General features: G+C 33.4%; 1 protein-coding gene and 1 long non-coding RNA gene across 5 annotated transcripts in view; one reads left to right on the forward strand and one right to left on the reverse strand.

The window, feature by feature from the left end:
• The window catches only part of LOC141535105 (uncharacterized), a 232,519-nt gene that overhangs the window by 103,478 nt on the left and 107,730 nt on the right, over nucleotides 1-21,311 (forward strand). The window lies entirely within an intron of this gene.
• LOC141535104 (uncharacterized) lies at nucleotides 355-16,638 on the reverse strand. Its single transcript, XM_074254898.1, has 3 exons — nucleotides 16,268-16,638; nucleotides 11,447-11,524; nucleotides 355-1,549 (listed from the first exon to the last, which is right to left on the reverse strand). The coding sequence occupies exons 2-3, from the start codon at nucleotides 11,522-11,524 to the stop codon at nucleotides 488-490; spliced, it is 1,140 nt and encodes a 379-aa protein (XP_074110999.1). The 5' UTR covers nucleotides 16,268-16,638; the 3' UTR covers nucleotides 355-487.

The raw sequence follows: 21,311 nt of genomic DNA on the forward strand, positions 1-21,311 counted from the left end.
AAATTGTAATAAAATTTTTTTTTTCTCAGTATTATTTATAATTTAAATACTAATTAATTAATTAAAATTATTTTAATATTAAGTCACCTACTGGCCATTAATACACTCGACATCGGACTTCTCACATAAATGACAAAAAAATCCATATCCATTAAAACAATAAAATAATAATAATCATAATAATAATAATAGGAATAATAATAGTTATTAAAATAATAATAATAAAAATCTGCTAACTATTACAATAAATTAATTGTCTGCATAAAAATATATATATATATATATATATATATATATATATATATATATATATATATATATATATATATATATATATATATATATATATATATATAAAATGTATGTATATATATTTACAGATTGAACACAGTTATTTATGAGCCACGACCTGCATGTTGGGTCCGGCCTCACTCGTAAAATCATTGTTTAAAAATAATAAAAACAATTAAAACCCTCAACAATGAATTTACAACGAAACCGGAAGTTCTGGCCTCTTAACAGCAAGCGTCAAGTCCAAGGGTTTTCCTTTCGTCGCGGTTTCCTCGCCGGCGTTATGGCTGGTCTCGGGGTGGTCGTCCACCTGAAGGTGTTCAACGGGGGACTCCACAGGCCGGGGTGAGCTCCTGGAGCACTTAACACTAAGATCAATCGGTTGGTCCTGTTCTACGGCGACGCCGCCAGGGCTGGGACTGACGAGGTTGAGGTCACCGCCGCGAGGAGAAGGTTGAGAGGCGACGGGAGTCGTAACGAAGCTCCCGCTCGAGTAGACTAGTTGCAGCGGATGTCGAGGGAAGGCAGCGACAGTCGGGATGGACTTGACCGGAGAGAGATTTTTGTAGTAGTCGGACTCGCTGCAGGACTCGCCGTCTATTGAGGAGGCGCCACTGTCGCTGGGGGTGTCGGCTGCCCTCTTGAAGGAGAACGGCCGGAAGACTCCCGGAGGGCTGGTGTCCTTGGGGTACACCAAGCAGGGAGCCACCGCGGAAGTTTTGTAGTTGTAGCTGGAGGGAGGCGAGGTTTCGCGGGGAGGAGTCCCTGGGCCCTGGTGCTGCTGCTGGTGGGTCAGTCGCTCCTGGTCCCGCTGCCAGGCGAGCATTCTCAATCTCTGCTGGAGCGCAATGTCGTCTGGGTGCGGGGACTTGGTCCTGTCGAATTCCTTGTTGATCATCGCCATCTGAAGCAGGTGCCTGTGTATGTTGAGGTTTTCGTCGCTGGCCGAGGCAATTTCCTTCTCTTTCAGGCTTCCGTCAACTGGATTCTGCGACGGCATAAAGCTTGACATGTAGCCGGCGGGAAAGGGGGACGCTGATGCGTGGTTGTGCGTCTGCTCTTGTAAAAGACAGTGGATCTTGAACCAGTTGGAACGCCTGCCGTATCTTGATCCCGATTTTGACATTCCTACCACCAGGCATTTTCTTAAACGACAGGCCTTGCACGCAGTTCGGTTTTTTTTGTTTATTACACACACTCCGCCGTTCTTGCATTCGGAGATGCTGCTTAGGTTGTTGTACGTTCGTCCGAAGAATGACTGAAACAAAAATTAATTTTATCATTAGTATTTTGAGTTTAAATTTAGATTATTATTAATTTTATTCTTTTAAATAATTTTTTTGCTTTAGAAAAATGTTTGGCTTGATGATTTATGATCTAGTCAAAATACATAAGTTCATAAATTTTTTGAAATAATTTTTTATAAAATTATTATGAAAAAAAAATTAACGTAAAATTTTTTAAATAAATGACTAAAATTATAAAATGTAGAAATTCAGTTGACTAATTAAGATGTCAATAAATTAAAAAACAAAAAAAAATGAAAATGATTAATTGCAAGCTGTTAGTTTTGGATTTAGAGCTGCGGTTTATTATACGAGTGTATCTCTGGATTAAACGTCAAGCTAAAATGTTACGCGCGTCACGAGAATTAGCGTGATGCGCTTCAGACATCAGACATCAGCGAGTAGGAGAGCAGAATCACAAGAGAGCTCAATGCTTTGGGGTTTTGCTCTTCAGCCCGTATATTGTATATTGTATATTGTATATTGTATATTGTGCGGCGTGGTCGATCGTAAAACGTTAAACGCTTGTCGGCCGACGATAAAACCCAGTCAAAAGGGATATACGATGTACGATATACGAGAATACCCCGGATAGGCCACGCCAGAGAATAACCAAAGGATCTTAATGCATATAATATAATATAATATAATATAAACTGAATTCTCTGCTCTTACAAAAAGTATTGAGAACTAATTTATTATCACAGACCAGAGGTACAATTATGTCAGTCTTTGTAGAAAGCCGTCGATTGGTGTTTTAAGTTTCGAGACAGTACATAGTTGTAGAAAAATTTTAATCCAATTTGTCGATGTACTTGTATGGGAATTGGTCGCGAATGCGGTAAGAATTATTTAAAAGTAAGTGATAAATCGATTAAAATAAAACAGAGGTAAATACCTCTATTTAATCCGGATTTGTTTTATTCGATGGCAGTAATCGCTTACAACGGGATTCGCGCGTACTTTTATGTAATACCTAATAGTTGGAGTTGTACTTAACCATCAGAGCTACCTGCTAAGAGGTAAATGGTATATGGTAAGCAAAGTTACTCGAGGTAGCAGCTAGATCAATCTCTTAGGGGATTTCACCAGTTTTTGTCTTATTTGCCGGAGTGTCCAGTGGCAGAACACGTTGTTGCGGGTTCTCTAAACGGCGAGCTCCACTACACACCATTTAGGGGTCGCGTGCGACAAATCCGTCGCACGCGGACAATCTTACTCTACAATATACAGCCGAGGATTATCTAAAATCAGCTGGCACGCCCGGAATCCCGGACCGATTTGTTGCCGCAAACTTGCTCGAGAAAAACCGCTCAAGCAAATAACAGATACAAATGTATTTTATTTATTTTATTTAATCCCCTCCAGATAAAAATGGATTTATTTATTCTGGAATCCGGAAAGACGCGCTCTTCTATTCAAGACCATTGAATAACTGTTTTGAATTATTTAAACGTTTAATTCAACCGGCGGTTAAAATTTTCCGGGGCAAAATTATTTTCCACACAGAAAGAATAGTTTTTTTATTTATGGTTATTTTAATTTATTTATGGTTATTATTCTTGTTTGACTTCTTCATTTGTCGGGTTTATGTATGCAGTAATCTTTTTTTTAATGTCTTTATTTCTTATTTAATTTAAAATAATTATTAATAAATATATAAATTTTGAAAGCAATTGAAAGATTTATATTACACAAAAAAAAAATTTCTTGACTGGAGAACAAAATTCTTGGCTCAAGAAAATTTTCGGGTGCCTGAAGGAAGACCGAAATTGTTTTGGCCGAAGTAAAAATTTTTCTTGAAATTCTATTCTTGGTGGAAGTCATTTTTTCTTAATTCAAATTATCATAAATACTTGATACAATAAATTTTTATATTTGATCAAGATTTTTAGATACTTTATGGAAGCACCGTCACCGACTTCAGCTGAGAAAAAAATTTTCTCACCTTGAGAAAATTTTTCTCTTGAATATTTGATACCCATTTTATATTATTTTAGCGTTCAATTATACATATTAAATGAAAAAAAAATGATTCAATATTATTTGATCTTCCCATTTGATATGTTAATCACTAAAAATATTAATGAAAATTTACTTCTATGGCGATATTTAATTTTTTGGAGCAAGAGAGAAATTTTCTCAAGACAAGAAAATTTACTTCTATCAAGAACTAAATTTTTTGGAGCAAGAGACTGAATTTTCTCCGAACAAGAAGATTTTCTTGACTTAAATAAATTTTTTTGGATCAAGATACGTATTTCTTAAAGCAAGAAAATTAATTTTGTTGGAATAAGTGAAATTTCTTGTGTCAAAAAAAATTTTTTTTTTCGCTCAAGAAACTAATTAGGAAGAAAAATATTTTCTTGGCTCAAGTGAACCTTTTTTTCTGTACAGGCACTAAAATTCGCAAAGGAACATTTACGTTATTGACCGACTAGACTCATCACTTAAATAATAACATATAATAACAACTTTTGTTGAAATAAGCTGGCTCTAAGCAGTCATGACTGTCCCGAGTCGAGTTCCGAGGCCGAGTGTCCGTGTGAGTGCACTCTTACTGTGTTATATTATATTCTACACTACTCCGCGTATCAACAATCTATATTAAGGACGTGGGAATGTGAAATGGCCTGCACTCTGTACTGTCCAGACGTTTGCCGAGAGCCATGGCATGCAGTTGCCGGCTACGCTCGAGCAGTCTGTAGCTCGTGCTATGCACTCATAGTCATATTCAACTTCAGTGTGGTCTGTGCCGCATCTGAATTGCGTCTCATCCTGCTCGTGTGTCGCCTCTGCTGACCTCTAGTCAACCAGAGACCGAATAAAAGTACAAGTTCCCACACCCACCTGCCAGGACACACTCTTCCGCAGTCACCTGCTATGCTAATTCATATAAGGAGAAAATAAAATCAACAATGTTATTATTTATCGATCGAGTTTGACGGGTTGTCATTGATCGATTTGATAAATAAAACATTTCACTCAATTAATCACGAGATGTAGAGAAGACGATGATGATGCTGATGCTGCTGCTGCTGGCGATGAGTCACCAATACTGGACGCCGGTTGATCTCCTACGAAATCGAGATCGTTTCCTTCCTCGTAGGATCGCATTCCTCGGAACATGACTCGGCTAACAAATGACCCATATATTGCATATTTTATGCCGGCTTTAATTCCGCCGGGGACTTTTAACGTTAAGAGATAATAATTAACGCTAAGTGTCTCATTAGTGTGAATTACCGTGACTCTGACAAATATATAATCTAAAATGTACATAATAATGTCGAATCAAGATCATTTCCTTCACTAATTTTTTTTTAACTTCATTTCCAACTAATTCAACTATTAACTTTCTTGCTCATGCTCTGGACCGTGACTAATCTCTTAAATATTTTTTTTCCGGAGAATTGCGTCACTTGTTTTTGTTTGTTTTATTCGAGGAACTCGGGGTGAGGTAACACCTGGGGTTTTTTTAGAAAAAAAAAAAAAAACTATTTTTTATGTAAATCAATAAAATCGTAATTTATAAAATATAATTGAAGGTAAAAAAAAAAAAAAACTAAAATCAAGTGAGTTTGTGAAAGGGATTGAGTATCAAGTGTACATATGTGTGTTGAATGGTCATATATATAAATCGTTTTCCGTGGACTTGAGAGATCACAACTCAGCGATCTAAACTCTCAAGTTAAGCTGCCGGACTGGCGAGTCAAGATAGAGCACACTGAAAAGTAAAGAGAGTTTCCGTCCAAGTCGTTTTATGGCAAGACACTCCAGCAGGATCGTAAGTCACTATTTTTTACCGCGTTTATTTTTTATTTTACCGGTGGCGTGTATCCTTGGCTACCGATACGGTAGGAGAGAATTTGTCTGGAACGATTTGCTCGCATCAGTTTTTCGAGATCGTCCTATCCTATCCATTAGATTTTAAATCCGAGAGTAGACCAGAAGCTAAAGCTAAAGAAGAAGACTCGATTTATTTAAATTAACGTTATAATAAATATTTAGATAAGTGTATGAATGGACGTATAAATGGATTCTCGAGTCCTGGTCGGATTTACGGATGCGTAAACGCACCACACATGCAAATTTCTTATGCAAATTATTTAATAGTTTACTGGTTGGTGCAATACATAAAAGATTGACAATAAGAGATGGATTATTCTTACGAGCAAGAGCTTTAATAAAACATTTGCCGGTTTGTTTCCGAGCTCTGCTCTTTACACTTATACAAATACATCTATTTATATAGATACATTTGACTCGCCTTGTGTGCGATAGATCCACTCAAAGATAAAGTCACGCCGGCAATGGCAAGAATCTACGGTCAATTATGTGCGTACTCTGCCTACTGGCAATATAAAAACTATTTTTCTAGTACGATACAACGGGCGATTAGTTCTCTATTTATTTAGCCTTTTTTTTTTCACCCTATTGCAATTCTTAAGAGTTTACTTTGCCACAGAAACAGATTCGCAAGTTTCTATGTCAAATGTCTAGTGTGTAATGTGTAATCTTTAATGTGTAATATGCAATGGGAATAAGTTTTACTTTTTATATTAACTACCAGCTACAACATATTCGGATTGCAAAAACAGAAGATGGACTTGATGAATGCGTAACGTGATCTCGATTCGCGATTATTTCGATTGCGTGCTAGGTTACACAATTATCTTATTGAATTAAATGTACAATAGTACTTACTATACCAAGTGATTTGATTATATACGTCTGATATGCTTTTCCTTCGTGAATACTAATATTTTTCGGACCCGGGATACCTAAGTGGTTCAAGGGCGGCTTTTTTTTTTTTTATTGCTGCTGCATTTTAATCATTGAGAAATCGATTTCCTTTTTTATTCTTACCCGGTAATTAAATTAATATCTAACAACAACAATAATAATTAATTTAGCAGATAGGAAGTTGTAAAAAAAATTTTTAAATAGTGGATTGATTGTAAGTGGTATTAAAGGAGTGATAAAACCTCGGAATTTAGCAAGAAAATAAAAAGCTAAGTAAGGATTATTATTACCACCTGGTGTTTGGTTTAAAAAAAAAGCAAGTTACGGCTATGACAAAAGTTTTAGTGTGCATGCATGACGATCTTAAATTTTACAACCGAATTTATTAACACGGTTTTTTTTATTTGTTGTTATTTTGTGGGTTGCGAGCTGTTCGCGGCGCCAGAGGATACTCTGATACCGATCATTTCGGTGGGACTAAATTTATTCCCTCGTAAAGAGTAGTCGTAAAGGTGGAGGATACTGCGTCGTATGTCGTATGTCCCGTCTACATTAAATACAAGTATTGGTGTATCTTCCCTGTAGACACTGACACTACTGCAAATAAATAAACACACACACACACACACACACACATACACACACATATACACACAAACGGGACAAGAGTGGCTTGCTTGGCCCACATACGGGGGTCCCGGGTTAATCCGTAGGTGGGCTCTTGTATTATGGACTCGCTCAAAACACACAAGACTAAACACAAATATCCTCAGCTTTGTGCTTATAAGTCATGCTGATACCTGTGTAATACTGATACTCTACCACATAATACAGCTTGTGAATGTTATACATACACATGCTCATATGTCACACACATGAGTGAGTAAGCCCGAGAAATACCGAGCCATAAATCGTTGGCTTATGGATGCGATTGTGTTGTGGTCTTAGTACACCAGTTTTATTTTATCCTCGCGAATTTAACGATTTCAGATTCAGGCATTCGGAGTAAAAAGCTTTAATTTATTTGGTTAATAAAACCAATAAAAATAAAAATAAAAAAAAAAGATTGAACAGAGGTAAAAAAAAAAACGTAATTGCTATTACCCAGTCCCGGCTGGATAATTATTTTTCTCCATATCAACAAACATGATCCATTTAATTCAATCCATAGCAGATACCCGATAGTAGGATGAAAATTTAATAGCTTAAACAAGTATGTGGTTTAGTTAGAACAGAAACTTATTTCAGAAGATAGTTATTTCAAGTAATCAAGAGTTTAGTTCGCAAGTGAATCGCTAGTTGAGCGTAAGCACCTGCTGGAATCCGAATTGCAGGTAATTAACCGTATAATCACCGTGTGCTCCCATCAACTATTTTTCTCTTTCTCTTTATTTTTATCTTTATCTTTATCTTACTAGTTTACACACATACTTATTGTAGAGTTGGTTTGAGCACGTGCGCAATATTTACTCGGATAATTAATATTATTTATATATCTAAAGTCTTAAGCTTTATGATGCTCGGGTAATCGGTGGTTATGATTGGGTTTAATCTAGCTTTATCGTCTTCATTATTATCGCTATTTATCATCCTGATTATTACCATCAACATTATCCACATCCGGAAATTAAATTACGGTTAATGTCTTGTGTTTTATGTTTAATGTAGTTCGCTAAGTGTCTTTAGTGATTGCCGGAAGTTCTTTTTCTATACAGATATAAATAATGCAAAGTGACTTTTCACAAAACCAAAACGGGATTCTTCGTCACACTCCCCCTTCTTACAGAGCATCTCTTTGTCCCCGATGATCTAGAAGCAACAAGGACAATATGAAGGAAGAATAATAGGAAGCATCGACCTCCGGAGAAAAAATTCGACACTTGTTTAACTAAAACAGCTCGGTTTTTAAATAATAACCGAGTGAGTCATATTTTTGGTGGTCGTATACGTTTGGGATTTCCATCTTGCATAAATATTACTTCTATTCTGTTTACTGTCATTGTTTATTCATTGTTTGTTGTATTTGGTACATTGTTGAGGCGACAATGAGCAACTCATTTACATTGAACAAAGCCGCGACCTGAATTGCCGGAAAGCTGATGACCCTTAACGAGAAACAAATTTAAGAAGACCGTTTTTATTATCCCGAGAATGTATATATGTACAATATACAACCTGCTGCTGCTGTTGCTGCAGAGTTACTGATGGACGATACATATATGGATTGAGGAAGATGCTCTGTGAGAAAAATCACCGTTAATATTCATGCGTTTAATTTTTTTTTAAAACCTTCCTCGTTCTGCTTTCGTGTTCTGTGTTATTCTCAAATTTTTTCATTTTACTCTTCAGTTAATTTTCGTGGGATAATATACGCTTGGTTATTCTTTTTTGGGGGATCAAGAGGTTAAAATATATCAGGAATTTTTTACTCAACAATTTGTTCAAATATTTTTAAAATTATACGGCATTAAAAAAAAAAAAAAAAAAAAAAAAGCCATTCGGCAGCTGAAATAGAAGTAGATTTTATAATTAATTACTAAATGCCTAGCATTTCTAACACAATTGATTAAGGAAAATAATGAAGCATGTGAATTGAACTTTATTTAATAAGCTTTCAGATTCAATTTACGAAAAAAACGAAGTTATCGCATTCAAAAGTTATTGCAAGAAAAACCAAAAAAAGTTAAATTTTTCAAAATTTTTTGAAATTTTGAATCAGCTCATATTTCTAAAATAACCGACCGATTCAGCTCATTCTCGAACTTAACCTCGATAATTATCCGTAGAATATGGACGCTAAGGTTAATAAAGATCCGTTAAAAATTGAGAGAGTTAGAGTAGAGACAAGGCCGGTTATATCGTATATATATAAATTTTTGAACCATATACAATTTTTGACTCAGATTGACGAGCTGAGTAAGAATATACAAAAATTTTTTGAAAATTCTGACATGAGGACCAATGCAATAGTTAGATTTCTATGAAATCTACTAAAAAAGAAAAAAAAAATTGTTTTAAATGAGTGGAAAATATTTTCTAATTACTAAAAAATTATTAAGAAAATTCCAGTTTAATATTATAAAAAAATAAAAAGGCTGTAAAGATGAATGAGTAAAAGAAAGAAAATTACCCATATTACAGAGCAATAAAAATATTTTAATATACTTTCTCGCGATATATAAATCTGTCAGGGGTATATATAAATATATAAATAAAAACAAATAATAACCCGAGAAGACATTTAAATACTTTAATAGTAGGAATTTAAGAGACTCAAGTTATTTAGAAATTGTTAATTCGGTTCGTTAGACAGCCGTTGTTTAACGAGCTTTTAATTATTCTGCGTTTTCCACCAGAAGCGCATCTCGGCAACTATTCCCGGATTTATGATTGCGACGATCCGAGCCTTGGAAAATTTTTTTCAGTCGATACTGCAGAGTCCTCAGATGAGAGAGACCTTTTGCTGTTGTTATAATGTAAAAGAGCTTTCGGGTTATGATATGATGGGCAGAGCTCGATTTAATAGACGAGCGTGCTCATGTACTAAGCAGAGATATGAACCATTTCCCGTACCGGCGGTTATTTAGTTACAGTCGACATCAGCCTGCAAGGTGAAAGGATTCGTGAAAGTGTATACCGTAACATAACAAATAACAAAGTGTATATTTTATACTTATACGAGCACATACACCAGGGAGTGAGAATAGTTTTTTTTTTTTTTTTTTTTTTTCGCTAGCTCTAACTCAAATATAAATTTATATTGCATATATCTTTTGTATCTGTATCTATAAACGCTGAGGATCATTTTATAAATTACTTTAAATATCCATCGGAACGTCAACTAGTAACTGGTAACTACCATCCAGCTGTAGATTGTACTGTCGATAATTATTGTTTGTTATAAAATATTATTCAGAGTCATCAGACTTTCATTTTAAAGGAGACTTTTATGATTTTAATTCTATTTATTTTTTTTTAATTTATTTATTATTATTATGAGTGTATAAAAGTGTACTGTGAGAATATGTAGAATTTGAATCTTAAGAAAGATGAGAAGAGAGAAGAGATAATCAATTCGGTGCGCTGGATTCCCAGCAACCACTTACGGATTCGAAACGGGCGTTAGTTTTTTCCACGCTTTTCGCACCTTATGCTCTTTTATTCGAACGTGTTGATTAGTATCGGCTTATTAACCTTTTTTTAAATCGACAAATTAATTTACACCTTTTATTTATAATTAACAGATGATTTTAATTAAATTATCAATTTATTTATATTAATTGAAGTATTAAAAATTAGGAAAACGGTTAACCCTGAAGGCCATCCCTGCAACTTCCCGCTACTTTCGTAAATAAGCGCTCAACATTACGCTTATTACGTTTTTGAACTCGAAGAGCTCAAAAATATAATTTTGATGTTGTTTTGAGCTCTTCGAGCTCAATAGTCTGATAGAAGTTTAATAAAACACTATTTTTTGAATTTTCAAACCGCAATAACTTTTGAATGAATGACTTGATTTTCACGCGATTGGCGGCATTCGACGCAGTCTTTTAAATTCTATGATACATTTTCAAACACAAATTGATAAGACCGGAAGTTTCGGTGTAATTCGAAAAAAACGCTTTTATTCGATTTCTTTCGTCAACGATAACTCACGAACGAATCAACCGATTTTGACCGGCTTGGTAGCGATCGACGTGGTTTTTCGATGTTAAGAGCTGATTAGTTTTTAGAATTAATCAATAGAGCCGTTTAAAAGTTATTCAAAAAAAACTTGATTTGAAAAAATTTTTTTTCGTAGTTTTTTTAAGATTCCTCAAAATCTACCGTTCGGAATCGGTTCAAGTTGTATTCAAAATCTAAGTTTGGTTAAGCCCTTTTAAATGACACTGACCGCGATTAAATCGGCCAAGCTGTTCAAAAGTTATGAGAGGTTTACATACAAACACACATACATACAGACATCATCGCGAAAAACATTAAGGGAAGCTTCCTAGGACCTCAAAACGTCAAGATCTGATGAAAACTCGATTTTCGGAAAATGGGGTAAAAGCAATAATTTCCCGATTTATGAAAATTTTCAATTTTCTTAGCGGGAAGTTAAAAAAAAAAATAATTTTTACCTTGCAACCCTCGCACGTAAAAGCTCCAAAATGAAAACCTGCTGCCGGCTCGCCGCAAACTTTGCACTGTTGATTCATCTGTAAAAAAAAAATAAACAAAAATTATTCATGAGATTATTAAACAGTAGCTCTTAAAGTAAAAAAAAATCTCAAGGTCAACCGTAAAAAAAACGTTTTATAAAAAGTAAATTCCCTCTGAGAGGAACAATCAAAAGGCAACAAAAGTCGGGGTAAAAAAAAGCAGTTCTATAAAAATGCGGGGGAGATAACCGGTTTACTCCAAAATTAAACACATATCCGAGTTGAGTGTAAAAAAATAAAGTTGACCGGTTAAATTTTTCCTTTATCGACGGTTAGTAAGCATTATTCGGTGTTTATGGTTTTAGGCTCGCTCTTTATGCTATTCATCTTGTCTCGGTATTCGTTCAAAGATATGGATTAGACTTTATTTTAGAATTTAGAGGAACCATATATTAGGAAGCTTCGTTAGAGCCAACGGAAACTCGTTCTCTGTGTTCATAAATCAGCGCTATCTGCCCGCCCGGTGCCATCTGCCGGACGGAGTTCCCTCGATTCGTTAGTTCTCTTCTACTTCTTCCACCCTCTAAATGAATATAAACATACAAATCCAAATAACTCGGATATGTACTGCATGCTCATACAAATGCTTGTTCTTAAATTTAAAAACTAAACGGGAATAAAATTAGGCCAGGATCTGATAACAAGCCCGCGGCCTTTTTTACAACTGCTGTCTTTTTTTTTTTTTTTTTAAAAAACTTTTCTCACTATTTTATTACAGTCCCCTGCTCGGTACTTTCTTCGTGTTTGCTTTATCTAGGCCTTTTTGCTTCGATATAAATTAAAACGGTCACCGAGTTGGAATTTTAACGGTGAGAACATTGAAAAACAATTAAAACAATAAATTTAAAACTCAACAGCCCTTGAAAAATTTTTATTTTAAATTAAATTATTTAAAAAAATTATTAAACAACTTTAAAAAAATTATTTAACAAATTATTAAAATTTAACGGTCTAAATAATTTATTTATTTATTTAAAAAACGTATTTATATTTATTAATTTTCAAGCCACGTTTACATCTCAATTTAACCATCAAATTTCCCCCGGGCGATAACGTGTTTAGATATTTTATTAAAAAAAAAAAATTATAATTCTTACAGAGAGAATTCTCAAAATCCCGAATAATAATTTATCAAAAAAGCAAAAATTTAACTCGAGGCAAAATGAAACTTTGCGAAGCAGGAAGCAAGTAAATGCCCGTAGGAGTCCGAGATTGTGCGTCGAGATATGATGATTGGTTTTAAACTCTGTGTCCCTCTATCGCTTAGAGGGTATAGTACATACCCAGCCAAGAGTGAGGGTAAAGGGCGACTAAAAGGTGCCTCGGTAAAAAAGTTACTAACAAACAGCCGGGCGATCGTTAACGAAGAGCAAGGACAATAACGAGCGGACAAAGCGTTGTCTCCGTTTTAACGCAATTATCCAGGAGTCAACGCTTCGTCCGCAGAGAGTTCTAATTACCCAGTGAGTTCTCGTTAAAATACTCGGCTCAGAGTCTCCTCTTTGTATGTTTATATGTATATACCTCCGGCAAAAACATCCCTCTTGATACCGGTAAGACCATTAAATATTTCATTCCCGAGCTCATTTATCCTCGGAATTTTTTCACAGTCTCTTCTTTTCGGCAATTTCGACTCGGCTCCAATTAGCTTACATTCAGCATTTGCATTTTATTTTATTTCTTATCGAAAAATTTTGAGCTAAAATAATTTAGAGGGTTAAAAAAATGACCCAGTGCCCCAGTTGTATTTTTCTGAGTAAATATTTGCTGGTTAATGAAGTCTGCGGAGCAACGCGTGCCTCAGTCGGCAAAATACTTTCGAAGATATATTATATGTAACATGTACATTTATTTCCCTTATTTTTGGGGTGAGTATATTCAAACGTCTACAAGAAAAATAACACGGACTGGTATTTGCTTTATTGTCTGCTCGGGTTAGCTCCCGTCAGACCTAGTTGACTTTTTAAGTAAACTCAAGAGTAAGATATATATTTATGTATGTATATGTACGATGTATAAAGAAGAGGATCGGACGAGGGGTGAGTCGTGGTACCCCAGTTTACGCACCATTAAATTCGAGCACAAAGTTAATCCCTTTCATGACCTTTATTATTGTTATACTTTATATTCTGTTAGAAGCGAGTCCCCATTCACCCAAAGTTAAGTTGAATCGGAAGTTGGGGCTGATATCTCAACCCTTTTGACTCTTGTCACTTTTCACTCTCATAAACTAACTTTCTCTATACCTGATCCGATTTTGCGCTTGTCCTGTTATTGCTTTCAAAACCAAAAAGAGACTACTTGCAATTTTTTTTTTTTTTTTTGTAAGCTATTGTTCGGAAACGATGACTAATTGTTGTACAAAGAATATAAATACTTTTTATTTTTTTTTTTATTTAATTAAATTTATTAAAAATAAAAAAAAATATTTTTATTTTTAGTAGACTGAAAAATAAAAATCATATTAAATGTTTGTGTATCTTTCTCGATTTTTAACGATCATTCTGATGGATGGATCGACATTGTCAAGTGAGCTAGCAAAAAAATAAAATAAATGCTTAAAAGAAGAGCGAGAATAATAAAATAAAATAAAAAAAAAAGGTAGGAGTGGATTTAAAAGAGCTTATTCGAGCTAGAATTGATCTAAACAGAGCCAGAGCGAGGGGAGGCGAGAAGCAAGAGGGTGATGTTTGAAAAATGATTCTCCTGGAAAGACATCCACAGAAATTCATCCACCGGGGGACAACGAATATCTTTCGGTTAATATTTTCGCGATCAAGCAACAATGTAAAAGAAGAACCAGGAGCCGTAGACAATTAATAACTTTCTTCTCGAGGATCGTTTATCGCGACAGTTTAGTCTGCTGTCTGGTTATTATTTCCATTCTAAAGAGTGGGGACCCAATACTGCCTAGTCTTCCACGCCGATCTAATAAAACTAAATAAAAAATTATACAGGGAGAAGTGGCCGAGTAGAAGATTTTAAAAACCTACATTGTTCGACTTCTCGAGCCGTGACCGATTCAATTTTTAACACGAGCCTATATACTCGCTCAAAGCCACATTTCAATTCTAGGATACGACACTTGAGCTTGAGAGTTTATATATCTGCAGATGAAAGAGCCAAACCCTTTTCAAGCAGATCCTTGCGCTGTATTTATTTTATTTTTTTTTATTTCTTTTTTTTTTTTTTTTACATATGTACATACCTATATCTACTCTCATAGTTCTCAGAATATTACAAGAGTAGCGTGGCATTACGTCTTGGCAATTCGTCTTGCCTTAAAAAACTTACACGATCGCCAGCTGTTGTAATTCCTTCCTACCTTCTGTATTAAAGCTAAAGATCTTTACCGGGTCGCTCGATACTCGATACAATTCAACTGTGACTCATTATCTCTGTTATTTTTTATTTTAATAAATTATTTTATTATTAAGAGACCTTATGGTTCACGGAAATATTTACAAGATTAAAATCAATTATAATAATAGAATGTTATTTTTATTTATTCAATTTTAAATAAATAATTATTTATTTTCATTACCATCATCGGCAAGACGTCATTATTATTGTAATTTTAAAAGATTGCAGTTCTCACGCTCATACTTAGTAGCCTTGTTAATTATTTATGCATTTATTCGCTTCAATTCCTGAGAATACAAGACTATTATGTTAAAATTTATGTGCAAGCAATTTTTATTTTTAAAGTGATCTAATTATTCGTTTAAATTAAAATAGCTGAGATTGAGGGCCGAATTTAAGGAAGTAGTACGAGTAGACGCAAGGGACTGAGGTAGTCCAGCACCCGGCCGACAATAAAGTGACACACCGCAGCCCTTTGAGACGCTTGTAGACAAAAAAGGTTAATAAAAGAAATGCAATGGTAATAATGAGGGTAATAATCCGAGTAAGGACAGAGCAAGAAAAGAAACGAGTGCAATAAATATATTTTGACATGGGAGTGCCTTTGTGAGTTTATATATGCATAATAATTGTAACGTTTGCTTCGGCACTCGAAAGAGTCCTTTCAGAGAAAAAGAAAGAGATGGAACCAGGATCCTTTTTACCTTTGCCTTGACTTATTTCAGGCTTTGTTCTCTCGAATTGCCGGGAACAAATATTTTAGCAACACAAACCGACCACCGCATTGCTTATTGAGGGACACTACTTTAATGTTTTCATTTCGCTGGAGCACGTGTGCCGAGTTTTAAGAGTTTGTCTTTATGTCTAAGTCTATAGTAGGGATATTACGACCGCTTGTTATTTATTGCAAGTATTTTTTACTTATGAATAAATTAAATAACTGACAAAAATTAATGAAACTAAAACAATTTATTTTTAGGATAAAAAAATTATTTGTTTTACTTTTTTTTAATTAAAAATTTTAACTATTAAAAGTTTCATTAATTTTTTAAAAAATTATTCAAGCTTTAAAAATTTATTTTTAGGATAAAAAAATTATTTGTTTTAATTTTTTTTAATTAAAAATTTTAACTGTTAAAAGTTTCATTAATTTTTTAAAAAATTATTCAGATTTTAAAAACTTATTTTTCGTATAAAATAAATGATTAATGTTACAATTTTTTTATTCAATCAACAAATTAAATTTAATACAAGTTTAATTTATTTTTACAAAATTATTCAAACTTCACAAAATTAAAATTATAAGATAAAAAAATAATCGGAGCATTAAAATCACCAGAGATAGCATTGAAGTCACCAATGATGTCTCTTACGTACCTTTTAAAATAAATAACTCCCACGACGGAATCCAGCAGACAGTAAGAACGTAATTGAATAATTAACTAACTAGTTTGTTAAATTTAGGATAAATCACAAACACACTGGGTCCTTGCACTAAAACTTTAAAGTCCACCATCAAGTTGATAAAATATTTATTTTTATTTATAATCACTGAGTTCGTAAGCGCAAGCGTGGATGACAATTAAAATTATGACTATTAGTTTTAATAAATAACGATTGAATAAATAAAATATTATTGAGTAACGTCCGTGGCGCACGAAGGAGACGAGGTGCGGCCACGTCGATGGACGGGAGAGGACTAGCGCACTTGGAGCGTTGCGACCTGTTCGTCTGGCCGAAGGTGAGGAGACACACTCAGCACAAGAATCTCTCTTACCTGGCTCCGCTTCGTCAATCTTTCAATCCTCTCGCGACATAAGAATGGAGGGAGAAATGGGACCGACCGGCTTGTCACGCCTGTTCACCGATCTGCCAATTGCCGACCGAGGGGGATCGGTATCCCAGCCAATCCAGCATCCCAAGATGAAGAACCCTCCCAGGTTTAATAATCTTTAACAGATTTATCCGGATCGGGGGTTTTAATATGTTCCGCTTGTAATGTTTATTTAATTATTTGTTTTCTAAATATTTGTTTTTCTGAACTGGTTGTTTATTTTCTTTTCAATCTATTTTATTGTCTAAATTTTAAAGCGAAAAATTCATTTTAAATCACATTTACTTGAGAATAATTAAATTTTTTATTTATAAATTTTTTTACTCAAAATTTTTTATTAAAAAAAATTTTTTACTTAAAATTTTATAAACAAAAATTTTTTTTCTTCATACCTAGGTCGAAAGTACGTACTTTCCTCTCTAATGGCAGGAAAGAAAGTTTAACATTTACTCCCTGTGAGAAGTACACGCGCGCCCTCTGTAACGGCGGGAGGAAAGAGTTTCTCATGCGTAATTACACTTGTAACTAGGGACTGTTTATTCCGTCACTATAGCAAATTCTTAATCGCTGTAATTTCTATTGCTACCTCTAACCTTAAAAATATTTATCAATGTTGTTTTGTCATCTGTTAAATAAGAAAAATTTCTGAAAATAATGTTCCTACCAGTAAACTATCATCAGAATACTCATCTAAAAATTTTAATTTGAATAATCAAGTTATGAATTATCAAAACTGTATACTCAGTGGAGATATAATTTTTAACTGCTCCAATATCAAGTTTGAAAACTATGTATTTTATGGAAGGATTATTAATAATTGCGATCATTCAAGAGAAAATTGAAACGATTAAAAAAAATGCAATAAGAGTTTTTCGCTTATAATATGTTTTGTTTGATAAATTTTATAATAACTAATATAGTTTGTTAAACTAATGAAAATAAATACATCTTTGAAAAAATGAAATTAATTTATTTTTAAAAAGTATGACCAGACTTGACTCTTCGAATGTATTTGATGCCTGCCCCCACGACCAGCAGCACTCGCTTCGCTCGTGCCGCAAATGTCGGGGCAGGCATCAAGACATACTTATCTGCACTTGAAGTTAAAAAAAGTAAAATTGATAACGTACTTTCGACCGGCTATGAAGAAAAATCGTATACACTACACAGGCCAAAAGTTGAATTCTCGGTCTTGCGCGTCATGGCATCGCATCATGACGCGCAGGGCCGAAAATTCAACTTTCGGCCCTACTAGTGTAATATACTATTAATATTTTTTAGAAGTTAAAAATTTTGCTAATAGATATTTTGAAAGAATTTAGTAATTTTTGTTATTAATTTTATTGATCTAATTTTTTGAATATTAAAAAAAATTAAATAATATTTTTTCAATATTAAAAATTTTTAAAAATTACAAAAAAATGTGAAGAAAAATTAATTAAAAAACATAATTGTAAAAAAATTTTTTTTTTAAAGGACGACAAACAGGTTCTAGATGACCCTTGAAAGCATTTAAATAAAGAGCTGACAGATATTTGAGTTTTATAAGTGAGTTTATACCCAAAATACAGCCATCAATAAATAATGAGATTATGCTCGGTATTTCTGAAAAAAGAATTGTCCAGGTTCATGATTCATAAAATTGACATCATATTTTACAGAATTACAAGTGCATTCAGTAGCTGTCGGCTCCTGGGATATTCTCGACCTAATTTATAAAGCCCAAAGTTTTGAGGGCGGAGAACTGATTATGTCCCAAAATATAAATTTAAAAATTAATATATTAGAATACTCAAATTAGCAAAGTATAGCAGAGCTACGGGCACTGTCCAGCATCTTCCTTTTATGAATTGTACCCCTAAAAATTAACAATACTGCATTACTTTGTCGATAATTCACGGTACTTAAATAACTGACTCCAAAATATATTTCACTCCTTTACAAAGGGATTATAATCTTCTTTCCGAGAAGTGACAAGACTATAATTGTATACATTAACTCTGCTATGTTACTTACTCATTGTGTTCATCAGAAATTTGGGCGGAGCGGTTGAGCTATTTTCAAATTATAAAGAATGTATTTTCACTATTTTACCCAAGTGTCCAAATATTTTATTATTGTTCATTTAGAAAATTTTGACAAGTTAATTAATTTTTTTTTTTTTATATTTCCTCAAAACTTTGAGTAACTAGAAATTTGAATAGCGTGCTACGTGCTAATGAATACACAGAAAAAAAGGTTCACTTGAGCCAAGAAAATATTTTTCTTCCAAATTATTTTCTTAAGCGAAAAAAATATTTTTTTTGACACAAGAAATTTCACCTATTACAACAAAATTAATTTTCTTGCTTTGAGAATTACGTATCTTGATACAAAAAAATTAATTTAAGTCAAGAAAATCTTGTTTTGAGAAAATTCAGCTTTTTGCTCCAAAAAATTTAGTTCTTGATAGAAATAAATTTTCTTGTCTTGAGAAAATTTTTCTCTTGCTCCAAAAAATTAAATATCTCGATAGAAGTAAATTTTTATTAATATTTTCATTGATTAACATATCAAATGGAAAGATCAAATAATATTGAATCATTTTTTTTTTCATTTAATATGTATAATTGAACGCTAAAATAATATAAAATGGGTATCAAATATTCAAGAGAAAAATTTTCTCTAGGTGAGAAAATTTCTTTCTTAGCTGAAGTAAGTGGCGTTGCTTCCCTAAAGAACCTTAAAATCTTGATCAAATATAAAAATTTATTGGATCAAGTATTTATGATAATTTGAATTAAGAAAAAACGACTTCCATTTGATATTTTTGATAAATTTTTTTTTGAAAAGTACATCAAAAAACGAATGATCAAAAAAAAAGTTGAATATCACAATTTTTTAAAAAACTTACGAATTTCATTGAAAATGTGTTAAAATTGTAATGATCAATTTTTTTTTAAATTGTTGATTTTTTTATATATTTAAATAAAAAATATATCAAAATTTTCCTAAAAAATTTTGTTCAAAAAAATAAAAATTAAAATGGTGGATCCCACTTGTAAATGATTACCAATGACAACCAAGAATAGAATTTCAAAAAAATTTTTTTACTTCGGCCAACACAACTTCGGTCTTCCTTCAGGCACCCGAAAATTTTCTTGAGTCGAGAATTTTGTTCTCCAGTCAAGAAATTTTTCTTTCTGTGTAATTTTACATTTCAATAAAACAAAAAATTCCATTAAAAACATATAATTAAATAACAATTGTATAAAATTGAATTCGCGTATGCATTACACGGTATTTAGATCCGATAAAATGTCGAAGTGTGCTCGAGGCAAGTTAAAAGTTACACCTCAACAATAATTCCTCATTCAGGAAATAAATAACATTAAACTGATACGAGAAACTGGTTTTCGATAATATTTTTCAAAGAGAAACTATTTTTATCTATGATTTTATATTCAATCTGTCATTGTAAAAAACCTTGATATCTGTGAATAACAATAAGAAATAAAATATAAATTGAAACTCCCCATAGCATAAATATCCACGTTAGTCCCATTTAAACTAACAATTTTGATTTACGCGTCATTTAAAAGCGAGTGAATTAAATTTGAGCGCGAACTTTAAAAGCCATGTGACAAACCTAGTAGGCTCGGTGATTGTTGATCAATTGGCTGTGAGCTAATTCGGCTCAGAACGTTACACATAACTTTTTAAGAATACACATTGTATGTAATAGGTATATAGACAGACAAGTCTTCTATTGGTCCCGCGTGGAATCCGTCGGGTTGACTTGCTCGCCAAAAGCTTCACACTCTTACTCTCTTCCCAAATAAAAATAAAAATAATGTACCCGCTTATGTAACATGTAACAGATAGATATTATTGTTGTTGGACTATATGCTTGCTCGTTCACTCGGAAGCTTATTCGAGGAGGCAGATGGGGCTAATATGAACTCGATTCCGTGTCACAAAGCTTACAAATATAGACTCACTCTTTCGGTTTATCCACTGGCACGGAAATTTACAACATTAATCATCACACGTTTTTTATCTACAGATTTTATTCATCCGATTTGTTTGCTCTCAAAATAATAATTCCCAAAATTAACATGCCTATTTTAATATATGCTTAAAAAAAAAAATTTATTTCAATCAAGTGAATTATTAACTTCCCGCTAAGAAAATTGAAAATTTCTAAAAATCGGGAAGTTATTGTTTTTACCCCGTTTTCCGAAAATCGAGATTTCATCAGATCTTGACGTTTTAAATTTCTAGGAAGCTTCCCTGACTATTCCCGCGATGTTGTGTGTGCGTGTATGTATGTAAACCTCTCATAACTTTTGAACGGCTCGGCCGATTTGATTGCGGTTGGTGTCATTTAAAAGGGCTTGACCAAACTTAGATTTTAAATACAATTTGGACCGATTCCGACCGATAGATTTTGAGGAATCTTAAAAAAAATACGAAAAAAAATTTTTTCAAATCGATTTTTTTTTTTAATAACTTTTAAACAGCTCGATCGATCAATTTCAAAAACTACTCAGCTCTTAACATCGAAAAAGCAACGTCGATCACCACCAAGCCGGTCAAAACCGGTTG

Source organism: Cotesia typhae, unplaced genomic scaffold, assembly GCF_013202065.1.
Source record: "Cotesia typhae breed Kobodo isofemale line unplaced genomic scaffold, CoteBio_Ctyphae scaffold_13, whole genome shotgun sequence".
Classification (NCBI taxonomy): Eukaryota; Metazoa; Arthropoda; class Insecta; order Hymenoptera; family Braconidae; genus Cotesia; species Cotesia typhae.